The sequence below is a fragment of the Bolinopsis microptera genome, chromosome 11, assembly GCF_026151205.1.
Source record: "Bolinopsis microptera isolate Bmic1 chromosome 11, MBARI_Bmic_1.0, whole genome shotgun sequence".
NCBI classification, from domain to species: Eukaryota; Metazoa; Ctenophora; class Tentaculata; order Lobata; family Bolinopsidae; genus Bolinopsis; species Bolinopsis microptera.
Genome location: NC_087082.1, coordinates 19,120,494 through 19,135,319, shown reverse-complemented (window position 1 = coordinate 19,135,319; position 14,826 = coordinate 19,120,494). Strand labels below are relative to the sequence as shown.

Sequence of the window (14,826 nt, the reverse complement as noted above, 5' to 3'; positions counted from 1 at the left end):
TTTGGAGCAAGGTCGTTTGCCATCTTCCATGTATGGATCAGGATGTATCGCTCTCTCCGCCTCTGCAGGGAGAGCAGGTCCAGCTTCTTAAGACGGTCCCAATAATCCAATTGCTGACAACCTAAGATACGGCGAGTGTAGTTCCTCTGAACATTTTCAATTGCTTCTATATCGGTGATTTTGCTGGGGTTCCAGACCGGGCAACAGTATTCTAGCCTGCTTCTTACCATTGTTTTGAAATGGGTGAGCATCAGGAAAGGTGATCTGTCACTGAAGACACTGAAGACCCACGATGCCATTTTCTTAGCAGTTTTTAGCATCTGATGGATATGGGGCGTCCATGAGCAGTCATTTGAGAGTAGTACTCCAAGGTCTCTGACTGTTTGCGTTGGTTCGATAGTTTCCCCGTTTGTTCAGCTGTAGCTGTAGCCTGTAGTCTTCGTTGGAGAAGGGAAGTTCTCTCAATAGCAGGGATTTATTCAGCTTGTAGTTGATCACTTCAAATTTGGTTTCGTTTAGCTGCATGTTATTTTGCAGGGCCCATATGATGTCATGATGACATTAAACAGTTCTTCTTGAAGCAAACACCTTGCTACTAAATCAGTAATCTTGCTTATAAGCTTCGTGTCATCAGCATTCAGCAAAGAACTTTCCAAGAGCAGTTAATAACGTGGCCAGTTGGTCATCTATATACAGAATCCAAGCGAACACCGAACATGCACGAGATTAATCTTATTATTAAGTCTGAACGTGTAGAGTTTAGAAAAGAGTCGTCCACATATTACGTAATTAGCCGAGGGTTGGGGGGGGGGGGATTCCAAATGATTGTGCTAGTGTAATTCTGACACGACAGCTATGTGTAGAACTGATTAAGGAGTGGTGGGTGTAAAATTTGTCTAAAAAGTGATTACGTAATATGTGAACGACCCTAAACGTGAACACCGAGGATGAACTTTCTAACAGCATAATAATGCCCATAAATAGTTCAGTAGCTGGTTCACATCTTTCAGGTGCCAGGCCTCCCAAACTGCCTTACTTTGAAACTGGGTAGAATTTCATCAGATTTGCCAGGCGATTTAAGCATTTGATTCTGTGTGCGGGAATAGCGGTCAGCGGAGGATACTTACTAACTTCGTTTTGTAGTAAAGTAGGATCAGGGTCAAATTATTAGGGTCAAGTGTTATTGTGTTAAGTTTGATTTTTAGCACAGTTTTCATTATAGTTAAATAGTTACTTCATTACATAGTCCACAAGGGTAAAGTAATTTCGTAGGTTTTGTATTGAGCATCTTTTAGAGCCCTTTTAGTGCAAGGTTACATTCATATAGATTTTAGTTGCACTTATCTTTACATTTTACAGCACTACGTGTAAGTAGGCGGAAGTAAAGGATTTTATGTAGTCACGCGTGAATGAGTCACCCATTTCAGCAGCCTATTTAAGGGCTGACAAGCTTATTACCAGGGTCCCCTTTTAGTATATTCTTATGAAGTTTTCAGTACGTTCAATCAAGCAAGTATCGAGAATTTGGATTTATTGTAAAGTGATATTATTATACGACACTACATTTATTCGCCCAGATTATTCAGACATTCTTTTCAATTCTATTTAAGTATTTAGACATTTTCAGTGAGACACACTTCTCACCTTTATAAGTTTATTGTTGAAGTCTAGTAAGGCACACTCATTTCACCTACTCATTTACTTGATCGTGACCAGGAGAATTACTGTATGCAGAAATTAGGATCATACACGTTAAAACAGTCCGCAGTCCGAATCAACAGATCATATTAGGTGATTATGATTGATTGAGTCGGCAAAAACGTCTGCAATAAAGTCCAGTGATATCCTAATAGCATATCATAACTGGGCAAACAACTTAACAGGGTCTAGCTCTAATGAATAAAATAACAATGGTTACGATTGCTCTGAAGTAAAATGATTCCTTGCTAATATATCATCGTGAGAACCAGCACATATAATATAAATTATGTGCTGGTGACATGATATGCTTTCCATTACTAATTGAATACTGATAATCGTGTTCACAGCTCGATTTTACTTTTTTGATGAATTATGTTTATAACTTCTTTATGATTCTTAACAGCTATAAATTGTCATTTGTATGACGATGTGAGACGTGAGTGCTGCTTGCATACATAGTGGCCGTGAGTGTCAGGGCTTTTGGAGAGTGGGACGTCATGAGAAGTCGGATAAAGAAATATATTGCAGAGATAGAGGCCGTGAGTATGAGAGATCTAGGCGATTGGGAAGTCATGAGAAGTCGGACAAAGAGATATATTGCAGAGAAATAGGCTGTGTTAGTGAGAGATCAGGGCAAATGGGAAGACGGCGAGAATTTAAGAGATGCCGTGAAAGTAAAAGCAAAAGAAAAAAACTTTATAAAAGGGCTTAACAAGGATTGTTAATTAACGCATTAATAATATAAATATAAAGTTTTAAGTTTCTAACTCACATCAGAAAGAGAACAAACGCCCTGTGATTCAAAATCATTCCTAGTTTATCTAAGCTTATGATCATCAATCAACATTCAACACTTCTGCTTTTTGCCAAAAGCGAATAAAAGGCCCCTTCTGTGTCCACTGTCTTGACGATTCTCAGTATGATCATACATGAGTCTATGTAGTTTGACGTTATGTGTTTAACGCACAAATCCCCAGTCTCACAGAGTTACGGGCTCCAGCAATCGCTCACAAACCAACTAGACCTCTCGAAATGAAAGAAATGGGAACAAGGTTACGATAAAAACAGATTATCAAAATTTTTTGGAAAAAGAAGGATTCTATTCCAAGATTATAGCAACGAAGTTCATGTCGATAATCTTTTGACATTTTAAATAGTATACCACCTGCTCTGCTTGTACACATCACGAAGGTATTTATTAAAGGCACTTACTTGGGTTGCTTTATTACATTACTTAGGCATCCAATCTTTGCAGTTGTTTCTTTCATGGTAGTTGCGAGCGTCTATACTTTCAGTCTTTAGCTTGCTCATTTTGTATTTACATCATTTGTACAAGACTAGATGGTAGGCATGTTCTGTGTTCTAAACCTAACTTTAGTGTGCATGTTATCTTTTATGTTGGTCTCAGTTTAAACCTGAAAGCCATTGAATATGTTTGTCACTGCTTCTCAGCTGATCATAAATAATTTAAAATAGGGTTCAGTGTTCTGACCATTTGTGTATGTAGATGAAGCAAGGTCAGGAACCCAGCACGGTGAAGGATTAGGCCGGTTATCTAGCAAAGATCTCTGTCACTATACTTTTGTTGCTCAGTATCATTAGTATCATCATTGAAGATTGTGCATACACAACTTTATTAAGGACACGTTTTTTTTAAAGTGTGGTGAGTTGCTGATTTCACCTTTTTTAAAGTAGAGTGCACAAAATGAGGAAAAAGTCGCAATGCTTTTTAAAGTGCAACCATAAATTTGTACATAAGATGAAGTGAAAATATTCAGCAGTTGTGATTTGAAAAAACGAAGTGCCAGGCTCAAGCAGAATATGACTTATGAGCAATTAAACTGAGTGCCAAAAATCAGCAAACCAATTTAACCTCCAATTGACTAATTCCATTGATTTCGACATATTTTGCTCAAATATTGTTCACATTACACTAGTAGATTGGAGTGAGTAACTGTTTAAAGACAAAAATTGTCTATTTCTTGATCCATGGGTGTATTATTGTTAGTTTAAGCATCTATTTCGAAAAGTAATGTGTTCATAAAGGGGTCAAAAACAGATAATACTATTAGAGTGCCACTAATCAGCTGTAGTGACTGCTGCAGCCAACGTGGGAATTACCAACTATTGTAAGTCAATATCAGCATTATTAATCATCTCAAACCACCGAATTGTTTATGTTTCAGATACGAATCTTAGTTTAGTTATATCCTGATAGTTTGAACAGCATATGTGTCCTGAAAATCAGTAATAAGTGACTTATTTGACAGAAATAGTCATTCTTACTGCTAAATGGCACTCTTTTAAGTTCAAAATATTGTTTGAGAGAGCGGTGTGCCTTTTTTTTTAAATCTGGCACAATTTTGTTGCACTGTGTGCCATTATTCAGCTTAAAATGACTTCTTTCTCTAAAGGCATATACCAATGGTAAATCACATACAAATTTTGCTTTGTAAACAGTGTTGTGATAACCTGCTATAATTAACTTAAAACTGGCACAATGAACTTCAAACATCAATAGTATGTACCAATTTCCATGATGAACATAATATTGTTGTCAGAAATCTACTTTATCGTGCCAATAATCAGCAAAAAGTCATTTCTATGAAGATTTTAAGCTAAAAATATTATTTATAAAATGACTTTTAGCTGAATTAGAACACACAATATCGTTAGATTTTGTAAAGAATCATCTTGATGAACCTGCCTATGCTGTCAGACATCAATTGTATAGTGCCAATATTCAGCAAAGAGTCATTTCTTTTGAATTTTTAATCGTGATGAATTTGACCTAAAAATGACTTTTTACTGAAAACTGAAACACTCTTAATTTGATTTTCGAACAGAATGCTGTTGAGCAGACTTAATCTCGACAGTATGATTGAAAAACGTTCTAATTTGTTGCTGTCTAGCTACTGCAATGTAAAAAAATCAATTGTAATTTTGTGAGTGAATTTTTACTGAATACAGGTACACAATAGGTTTTTCCTAGGTTACATTATTACAGACCAACGTTTCTTGAAAGTTGTTACAGTTCATTCACAAGCTGATCAAGAGTATGGGCCTTGTACAACCCCAATTCAACCAAACTAGAAATTTCACCAAACAAATGACTGTTTGCTTATTTTGAGCACAGTTCAAGTATTCCTACCAAAATCCAAATATTCTTTGAATAATTCTGAGACATAATCTGAATTTTGAACAGAAAAGTCGCAAAATTCAGTTTTTAAAGGGCGTTTTCAACATTATAGTCCAAAATGCTGAAAACTGGCACTGCCTTGGTACTATATTATAACATATTATCTAAGTAATGGATTTTCCTTACAGGGGCAGTTAAGATTGAAGGCATATCTGTGCAACACTTTCTAGTTACTAGTCATTTCACTTTCACTGTCAAAAGTGTCATGGCACTCAAAGTCATTTTCACCACACTTAAAAAAAACGTGTCCTTAAGGTAAATGTTAGACAGTGTTATTTCGAATATATCCCAGCACAAATATTATCAGCTTCATCAATCTTGATATCTTAACGATGACCCTGGTCAAACAATTTAAAACTTCTGTAATTTCATTTCTAGTATGCGTATAGGAAATCGATAAGGCTTTAAAATGATATGTTCGGCGACCTTTTAGCTCAATCACGAGACTCAGTAGGAGTGATTGAACTGCAAGGGACAATTGAGGCTAACGAATTAGCAGTTTCAAGTTAAGTTTAATATAATATCGAATTAATTATAATAACGAATGAATTATACAGGTTGTACGTACACGCCACAGAATTAGAAACGTTCTGATCGAGCTGCACTTGCACTGATGAGCTGAACGTTTGCGGAGTTAAAATCGCAAGCTACCAACGCGATACTTCCGAATATAGTTGCGCGGCTTATTAGTAAAATTAAAAATTAGCTTTCGAATGTTTATTGTTTATTTTGATTTTGTTGCATATTGTTTTGAATTAAATTATATCTAATTTACAATTTATAAATAAAATGTGTACTGAATACAACAATTTTTTATAAGCTAATTATAGTCTGAAGCTAATTTTTAATTTTACCTATAAGCCGCGCAACTGCCTCTTGAAAGTTTCGCGTTTGTAGCTCGCGATTGTAACTCCGCAAACGTTCAGCGCCTTACCCATGAGATACCAGCTCGATCAGGCCGAACGTTTTTAATTCTGTGGCGTGTACGTACTGACAACCTGTATAATTCATTGGTTATTATAATTAATTCGTTATTATATTAAACTTAACTTGAAACTGCTAATTCGTTAGCCTCAATTGTCCCTTGCAGTTCAATCACTCCTACTGAGTCTCGTGATTGAGCTAAAAGGTCGCCGAACATATCATTTTAAAGCCTTATCGATTTCCTATACGCATACTAGAAATGAAATTACAGAAGTTTTAAATTGTTTGACCAGGGTCATCGTTAAGATATCAAGATTGATGAAGCTGGTAATATTTGTGCTGGGATGTATTCGAAATAACACTGTCTAACATTTACCTTAATAAAGTTGTGTATGCACAATCTTCAATGATGATACTAATGATACTGAGCAACAAAAGTATAGTGACAGAGATCTTTGCTAGATAACCGGCCTAATCCTTCACCGTGCTGGGTTCCTGACCTTGCTTCATCTACATACACAAATGGTCAGAACACTGAACCCTATTTTAAATTATTTATGATCAGCTGAGAAGCAGTGGCAAACATATTCAATGGCTTTCAGGTTTAAACTGAGACCAACAAAATAGATAACATGCACACTAAAGTTAGGTTTAGGACACAGAACATGGCTACCATCTAGTCTTGTACAAATGATGTAAATACAAATGAGCAAGCTAAAGATCATCGACATGAACTTCGTTGCTATAATCTTGGAATAGTATCCTTCTATTTCCAATCAATTTTGATAATCTGTTTTTATCGTAACCTTGTTCTCATTTTTTTCATTTCGAGAGGTCTAGTTGGTTTGTGAGCGATTGCTGGAGCCCGTAACTCTGTGAGACTGGGGATTTGTGCGTTAAACACATAACGTCAAACTATATAGACTCATGTATGATCATACTGAGAATCGTCAAGACAGTGGACACAGAAGGGGCCTTTTATTCGCTTTTGGCAAAAAGCAGAAGTGTTGAATGTTGATTGATGATCATTAGCCTAGATAAACTAGGAATGATTTTGAAGCACAGGGCTTTTGTTCTCTTTCTGATGTGAGTTAGAAACTTAAAACAGTCCTAGGACCGATCCTGTTTATTCTGTACATCAAGGATCTGTTGAACAGTATTAGCTATAGTAACGGATTCAGCTTTGCAGACGACACAAAGCTGATTGGGGCTATCCAAGGAATGAGTAGTGTAGAGTTACTGCAAGATGATCTCAACATAGTCATCGAGTGGTCACGTGTTAACAACATGGAGCTACACGAACAGAAGTTTGAGGTTGTAAACTACCCCCTGAATGGATCAAAAGCTCTAAGAGAGCTCCTGTTCTACCCAGAAACTGTTGAGTATACTACACCAAAAGGACACGCAATATCACCACAGGAAACTGTCAGAGACGTTGGAGCGTATGTTAGCAGCAGTAGATCATGGGGTCCTCACATTGAGAAGACAGTTCAAGGAGCTAGAAAAATGGCGGCTTTGACTTTGAGTGCTTTTAGAGACCGGTCACAATTAGTCATGCTGACTTTATACAAAAGCATGGTTCGCTCCAAGCTAGAGTACTGCTGTCCAGTCTGAAACCCTGCAAAAGTCACAGAGATACAAAAGCTGGAGACTGTACAAAGATCCTTTACTATAAAGATATCTGGCTGCCGTGATCTCCAGTACTGGGACAGGTTGAAGAAGCTTAAGTTGATGTCTCTTCAGAGGCGGAGAGAGCGTTAATGTTATTCTATTATTCATGTATGGAAAATTCTTAATGAACATGCTCCGAACGATACGGGTTTCGAGTTCAAGTCTCATCAAAGGCATGGTATTAAGGCAGAGATCCCAGCCATGAACAAAAGCGCACAATTGTCGGTAAGAACAGATTACGACAACAGCTATAGAGTTAGAGCAGCTCAGCTCTTCAACGTGCTCCCATCGGAGCTCCGGAGTACCACATTGCTAGACAGTTTCAAAGTTGGTCTAGGAAGTTCCATGGAACAGTACCCAGACACGCCACCGGTTCCGGGCTACACTCCGACAAACGATAACTCAATGCTGAGCTGGAGGAGGACGCACTCGATGCAGTTGTCCTGAGCACGCCCTGCCAAACTCACCAAAACGTACCAAAAACGTACGTAACTTTATATTTTTATTAATGAGTTAATTAACAATCCTTGTTAAGCCCTTTTATAAAGTTTTTTTCTTTTGCTTTTACCTTCACGGCATCTCTTAAATTCTCGCCGTCTTCCCATTCGCCCTGATCTCTCACTAACACAGCCTATTTCTCTGCAATATATCTCTTTGTCCGACTTCTCATGACTTCCCAATCGCCTAGATCTCTCATACTCACGGCCTCTATCTCTGCAATATATTTCTTTATCCGACTTCTCATGACGTCCCACTCTCCAAAAGCCCTGACACTCACGGCCACTATGTATGCAAGCAGCACTCACGTCTCACATCGTCATACAAATGACAATTTATAGCTGTTAAGAATCATAAAGAAGTTATAAACATAATTCATCAAAAAAGTAAAATCGAGCTGTGAACACGATTATCAGTATTCAATTAGTAATGGAAAGCATATCATGTCACCAGCACATAATTTATATTATATGTGCTGGTTCTCACGATGATATATTAGCAAGGAATCATTTTACTTCAGAGCAATCGTAACCATTGTTATTTTATTCATTAGAGCTAGACCCTGTTAAGTTGTTTGCCCAGTTATGATATGCTATTAGGATATCACTGGACTTTATTGCAGACGTTTTTGCCGACTCAATCAATCATAATCACCTAATATGATCTGTTGATTCGGACTGCGGACTGTTTTAACGTGTATGATCCTAATTTCTGCATACAGTAATTCTCCTGGTCACGATCAAGTAAATGAGTAGGTGAAATGAGTGTGCCTTACTAGACTTCAACAATAAACTTATAAAGGTGAGAAGTGTGTCTCACTGAAAATGTCTAAATACTTAAATAGAATTGAAAAGAATGTCTGAATAATCTGGGCGAATAAATGTAGTGTCGTATAATAATATCACTTTACAATAAATCCAAATTCTCGATACTTGCTTGATTGAACGTACTGAAAACTTCATAAGAATATACTAAAAGGGGACCCTGGTAATAAGCTTGTCAGCCCTTAAATAGGCTGCTGAAATGGGTGACTCATTCACGCGTGACTACATAAAATCCTTTACTTCCGCCTACTTACACGTAGTGCTGTAAAATGTAAAGATAAGTGCAACTAAAATCTATATGAATGTAACCTTGCACTAAAAGGGCTCTAAAAGATGCTCAATACAAAACCTACGAAATTACTTTACCCTTGTGGACTATGTAATGAAGTAACTATTTAACTATAATGAAAACTGTGCTAAAAATCAAACTTAACACAATAACACTTGACCCTAATAATTTGACCCTGATCCTACTTTACTACAAAACGAAGTTAGTAAGTATCCTCCGCTGACCGCTATTCCCGCACACAGAATCAAATGCTTAAATCGCCTGGCAAATCTGATGAAATTCTACCCAGTTTCAAAGTAAGGCAGTTTGGGAGGCCTGGCACCTGAAAGATGTGAACCAGCTACTGAACTATTTATGGGCATTATTATGCTGTTAGAAAGTTCATCCTCGGTGTTCACGTTTAGGGTCGTTCACATATTACGTAATCACTTTTTAGACAAATTTTACACCCACCACTCCTTAATCAGTTCTACACATAGCTGTCGTGTCAGAATTACACTAGCACAATCATTTGGAATCCCCCCCCCCCCCCAACCCTCGGCTAATTACGTAATATGTGGACGACTCTTTTCTAAACTCTACACGTTCAGACTTAATAATAAGATTAATCTCGTGCATGTTCGGTGTTCGCTTGGATTCTGTATATAGATGACCAACTGGCCACGTTATTAACTGCTCTTGGAAAGTTCTTTGCTGAATGCTGATGACACGAAGCTTATAAGCAAGATTACTGATTTAGTAGCAAGGTGTTTGCTTCAAGAAGAACTGTTTAATGTCATCATGACATCATATGGGCCCTGCAAATAACATGATCTAAAGAAACCCCAATTTGAAGTGATTTAATACCGATTACGCCAAAGCGTTGACATGTAGAACAACATTCTTCTAGCTAAAGCCAAACGCTACGGCATCAGGCAAAACTCTTATTTTGAGCACAGTTCAAATATTCCTTACCAATATCCAATATATTCTTTTGATTTATTCTGAGACATAATCTGAATTTTGAACAGAAAAAAGTCGGCAAAATTCAGTTTGTAAAGGGACGGTTTTCAACATTATAGTTCCAAAATGCTGGAAAAAATGGCACTGCCCCTTTGATGTACTATAATTATAAATATTATCTAAGAATGTTGTTCCTTACAGGGCGTTAAGATGATGGCATATCATGTGCAACACTTTCTAGTTACAGTCATGTCACTCCTCACTGTCAAATGGTCATGGCACTCAAAGTACATTTTCACCACACTTTAAAAAAAAAGTGTCCTTAAGAAATGTTTAGACATGTTATTCGATTTTATCCCAGCACTAATATTATCAGCTTCATCAATCTTGATATCTTAACGATGACCCTGGTCAAACAATTTTAAAACTTCTGTATTTCATTTCAGTATGCGTTATGTAAATCGATAAGGCTTTTGTAAAAATGATATGTTCCGGCGACCTTTTAGCTCAATCACGAGACCAGTAGGAGTGATTAACTGCCAAGGACAATTTGAGGGGCTAACGAATTAGCAGTTTCAAGTTAAGTTTATATATAATATGTATTAATATAATAACGAATGAATTTACAGGTTGTACGTTCACAGCCAACAGAAATAAGGAAGGAGTAGAAACGTTCTGATTCGAGCTGCCACTTGCCACTGATGAGCTGGAACGTTTGCGGAGGAGGTTTTTTTTTTAAAATCAGCAAGCATAAACCAACGCGATATTCCTGAATTTTACTTTACACCATAGGTTGCGCGGCTTATTAGTAAAATTAAAAAATTAGCTTTCGAATGTTTATTGTTTCTTTGATTTTGTTGCTTATTGTTTTGAATTTTAATTATATCTATTTACAATTATAAATAAAAAATGTGTACTTGAATTACAACAATTTTTTATAAGTAATTATAGTTGAAGCTAATTTTTTAATTTTACCTATAAGCCGGCATGCCTCTTTGGGGAAATGAGGTGGAAAGTTTCGCGTTTGAGCTCGCGATTGGTAACTCCGCAAAACGTTCAGCGCCTTACCCATGAGATACCAGCTCGATCAGGCCGAAGTTTTAATTTCTGTGGCGTGTGTACGTTATACTGGACAACCTGTATAAATTCATTGGTTTATTATTTCAATTCGTTATTATATTTAAACTTAACTTGAAAACTGTATTATTTCGTTCGCCCCTCAAATTGTCCCTTGCAGTTCAATCACTCTATGAGGGTTCTCGTCGTGTCAGATTGATTGTTTTTTGAGCTAAAATAGGTCTACCGCCCCCGCCCGACCCCGCGCGCCCGAACCCGCCACAGAAACCCGCCGCGAAACGAACGAAACGACGACCCCGCGAAACATATCATTTTAAATAAAGCCTTATTTTATCGATTTTCCTTTTCTATAACGCCATACTATGAAAAGAAAAAAAATTACAGAGAAAGTTTTTTTTTTTTTTTTAATTTTATTTTAAATTGTTTGACAGGGTCATCGTTTTATTTATATTTTATTAAGATATCAAGGATTGAACTGAAGCTGTGGTAATATTTGTTTTGCTTTTGGGAGATGTATTTCGCGAAAATAACACTCTGTCTAACAATTTACCTTAATATTAAAGTTGTTGTGTATGCACACACAATCTTCATTGATGATTTAATAATGATTACTGAAAGCAACAACACCAAAAAGTTATAGTGACAGGATCTTTGCTAGAATAACCGGCCTAATCCTTTCACCGTGATGGGGGTTTCATGACCTTGCTTCATCTAATACAACAAACAAATGGTCAAGACACTGACCCTATTTTTTTTAACTATTATTTTGATCAGTGTAGAAGCAGTAGTGGCAAAACATATTCAATGGCTTTTTCAAGGTTTTTTTTTTTTAAACTCGAGAACCAAACAAAAAATAGATAACATGAACACTAAAGTTAGGTTTGGACATCAGAACATGGCTACCATCTAGTCTTGTACAAATGATGTAAATACAAATGAGCAATTGCTAAAGATCATCGACATGATCTTTCGTTGCTATAATCTTGGGAATAGTATCCTTCTATTTCCAATCATTTTGATTAATCTGTTTTATCGTAACTTGTGTTCTCATTTTTTTCATTTCGAGAGGTCTAGTTGGTTTTCGTGAGCGATTGGTGGAGCCCGTTAACTCTGTGAGACTGGGGATTTGTGCGTTTTAAACACCATTAACGTCAAACTATATAGTCTCATGTATGTTCTACTTGAGAATCGTCAAGACTGTGGGACACAGAAGGGGCCTTTTATTCGCTTTTGGCAAAAAGCAGAAAAAGCAGAAGTGTTGAATGTGATTGGATGATCATTAGCCTAGAAGATAAACTAGGAATGATTTTGAAGACAGGGCTTTTGTATCTCTTTCTGATGTGAAGTTAGAAGTTAAGAAACTTAAAACAAAAACAGGTCTAGGACCGATCCTGTTTATTCTGTACATCAAGGATCTGTTGAACATATTAGCTATAGTAAACGGATTCAGCTTTTGCAGACGAACAAAGCTGATTGGGGCTATCCAAGAATGAGTAGTGTAGAGTTACTGCTAGATTGATCTCAAAATAGTCATCTGAGTGGTCACTTGTTAACCCCATTACATGGAGCTACACCGAACAGAAGTTTTGAGGTTGTAAACTACCCCTGAATGATCAAAAGCTCTAAGAGAGCTCCTGTTCATACCCAGAAAACTGTTGAGTATAATACATCCAAAAGGACACGCAATATCACCACAGGGAAACTGTCAGAGGACGTTGGGAGCGTTGTTTGCAGCAGTAGATCATGGGGTGTCCTCACATTGTGAAGACAGTTTCAAGGAGCTATGAAAATGGCGGGCTTTGACTTTGTGGTGCTTTTAGAGACCGGTACAATTAGTCATGCTGGACTTTATACAAAAAGCATGTTCGCCCAAGCTAGAGTACTGCTGTCCAGGTCTGAAACCCTGCAAAAGTCCACAGGGATACAAAAAGCTGGTGACTGTACAAGATCCTTACATTAATGATATCTGGCTGCCGTGGATCTCCAGTAACTGGACAGGTTTGAAGAAGCTTTTAAGTTGATGTCTCTTCAGTGGGGACGAGAGCAGTTAATGTTAATTCTATATATTCATGTATGGAAATTCTTTAATGAACTTGCTCGAACAGATACGGGTTTCGAGTTCAAGGGTCTCCATCTCAAAGGCATGTATTAAGGCAGAGATCCCAGCCATGAACAAATGAGCACATTGTCGGTATAAGAACAGATTTCGACAACAGCTATAGAGTTTTAGAGCAGCTCAGATCTTCAACGTGCTCCCATCGGAGCTTCCGGAGTACCAACATTGCTAGACAGTTTTCAAAAGTTGGTCGAGGAAGTTCCATGGAACTGTACCAGGACACGCCAACGGTTCCGGGCTACACTCCGACAAACGATTAACTCAATGCTGAGTTGGAGGAGGACGCACTCGATGCCAGTTGTCTGATGCACGCCTGCCAAACTCACCAAAAAGTACCAAAAAACGTACGAAATTTATATTTTTATTAATGGTAAATTAACAATCATTTTAAGCCCTTTTTATAAAGTTTTTTTTCTTTTGCTTTTACACTTCACGGCATCTCTTAAATTCTCGCCGTCTTCCCCATTCGCCCTGATCTCTCACTAACAAAGCCTATTTCTCTGCAATATATCTCTTTTGTCCGACTTCTCATGAATCCCAATCGCCTAGAATCTCTCAAATCACGGCCTCTATCTCATGCAATTTATTTCTTTCATCCGACTTCTCATGACGTCCCACTCTCCAAAAGCCCTGACACTCACGGGCCACTATGTATGCAAGCAGCACTCACGTCATCACATCGTCATACAAATGACAAATTTATTGCTGTTAAGGATCATTAAGAAGTTTATAATACATTAATTCATCAAAAAAGTAAAATCGAGCTGTGATACACGATATCAGTATTCAATTAGTAATGGGAAAAGAAATATCATGTCACCGAACATAATTTATATTATATGTGCTGGTTCTCACGAGATATATTAGCAAGGAATCATTTTACTTCAGAGCAATCGTTACCATTGTTAATTTTTATTCATTAGAGCTAGACCCTGTTTAAGTTGTTTGCCCAGTTATGATATGCTATTAGGATATCATGGACTTTATTGCAGACGTTTTTGCCGACTCCAAATCAATCATAATCAAAACCTAATTTGTTCTGTTGATTCGGGACTGCGGCCCTACACACATATCCCCCTGATTTTAACGTGTATGAATCATAATTTCTGCATACAGTAATTCTCCTGGTCAGATCAAGTAAATTGAGTAGGTTGGAATTGAGTGTGCCTTACTAGCTTCAACAATAAACTTTAATGGTGAGAAGTGTGTCTCACTGAAAAATGTCTAAATACTAAAATTGAATTGAAAAGAATGTCTGAATAATCTGGGCGAATAATGTAGTGCTCGCTACCTAATATTATCACTTTACATTAAATCAAATTCTCCGTTACTTGATTGATTGAACTTACCTGTTAACTTATAGAATATACTAAAAGGGGTACACTGGTTATTAGATTTGTCAGCCCTTAAAATTGGCTGCTGAAAATGGGTGACCATTCACGCGTGACTACATAAAATCCTTTACTTCCGCCTTCTTTCACGTTAGTGCTGTAAAAATGTAAAGATAAGTGCATCTATAATCGATATGAATGTAACCTTGCACTTAAATCTAAAAGGGCTCTAAAAAGTGCTCAATACAAAAACT

At 37.2% G+C, this 14,826-nt stretch overlaps 1 protein-coding gene across 1 annotated transcript in view; it reads left to right on the top strand.

The window, feature by feature from the left end:
- Nucleotides 1-10,705, top strand: part of LOC134823734 (uncharacterized) — a 55,590-nt gene extending 44,885 nt beyond the window's left edge. Inside the window, exons 31-33 of the mRNA XM_063835268.1 lie at nucleotides 2,679-2,753; nucleotides 7,006-7,266; nucleotides 10,678-10,705. Coding sequence (XP_063691338.1) covers nucleotides 2,679-2,753; nucleotides 7,006-7,266; nucleotides 10,678-10,705 — 364 coding nt within the window. The remainder of the gene's footprint in view (nucleotides 1-2,678; nucleotides 2,754-7,005; nucleotides 7,267-10,677) is intronic.
- The last annotated feature ends 4,121 nt before the right edge of the window (nucleotides 10,706-14,826 follow it).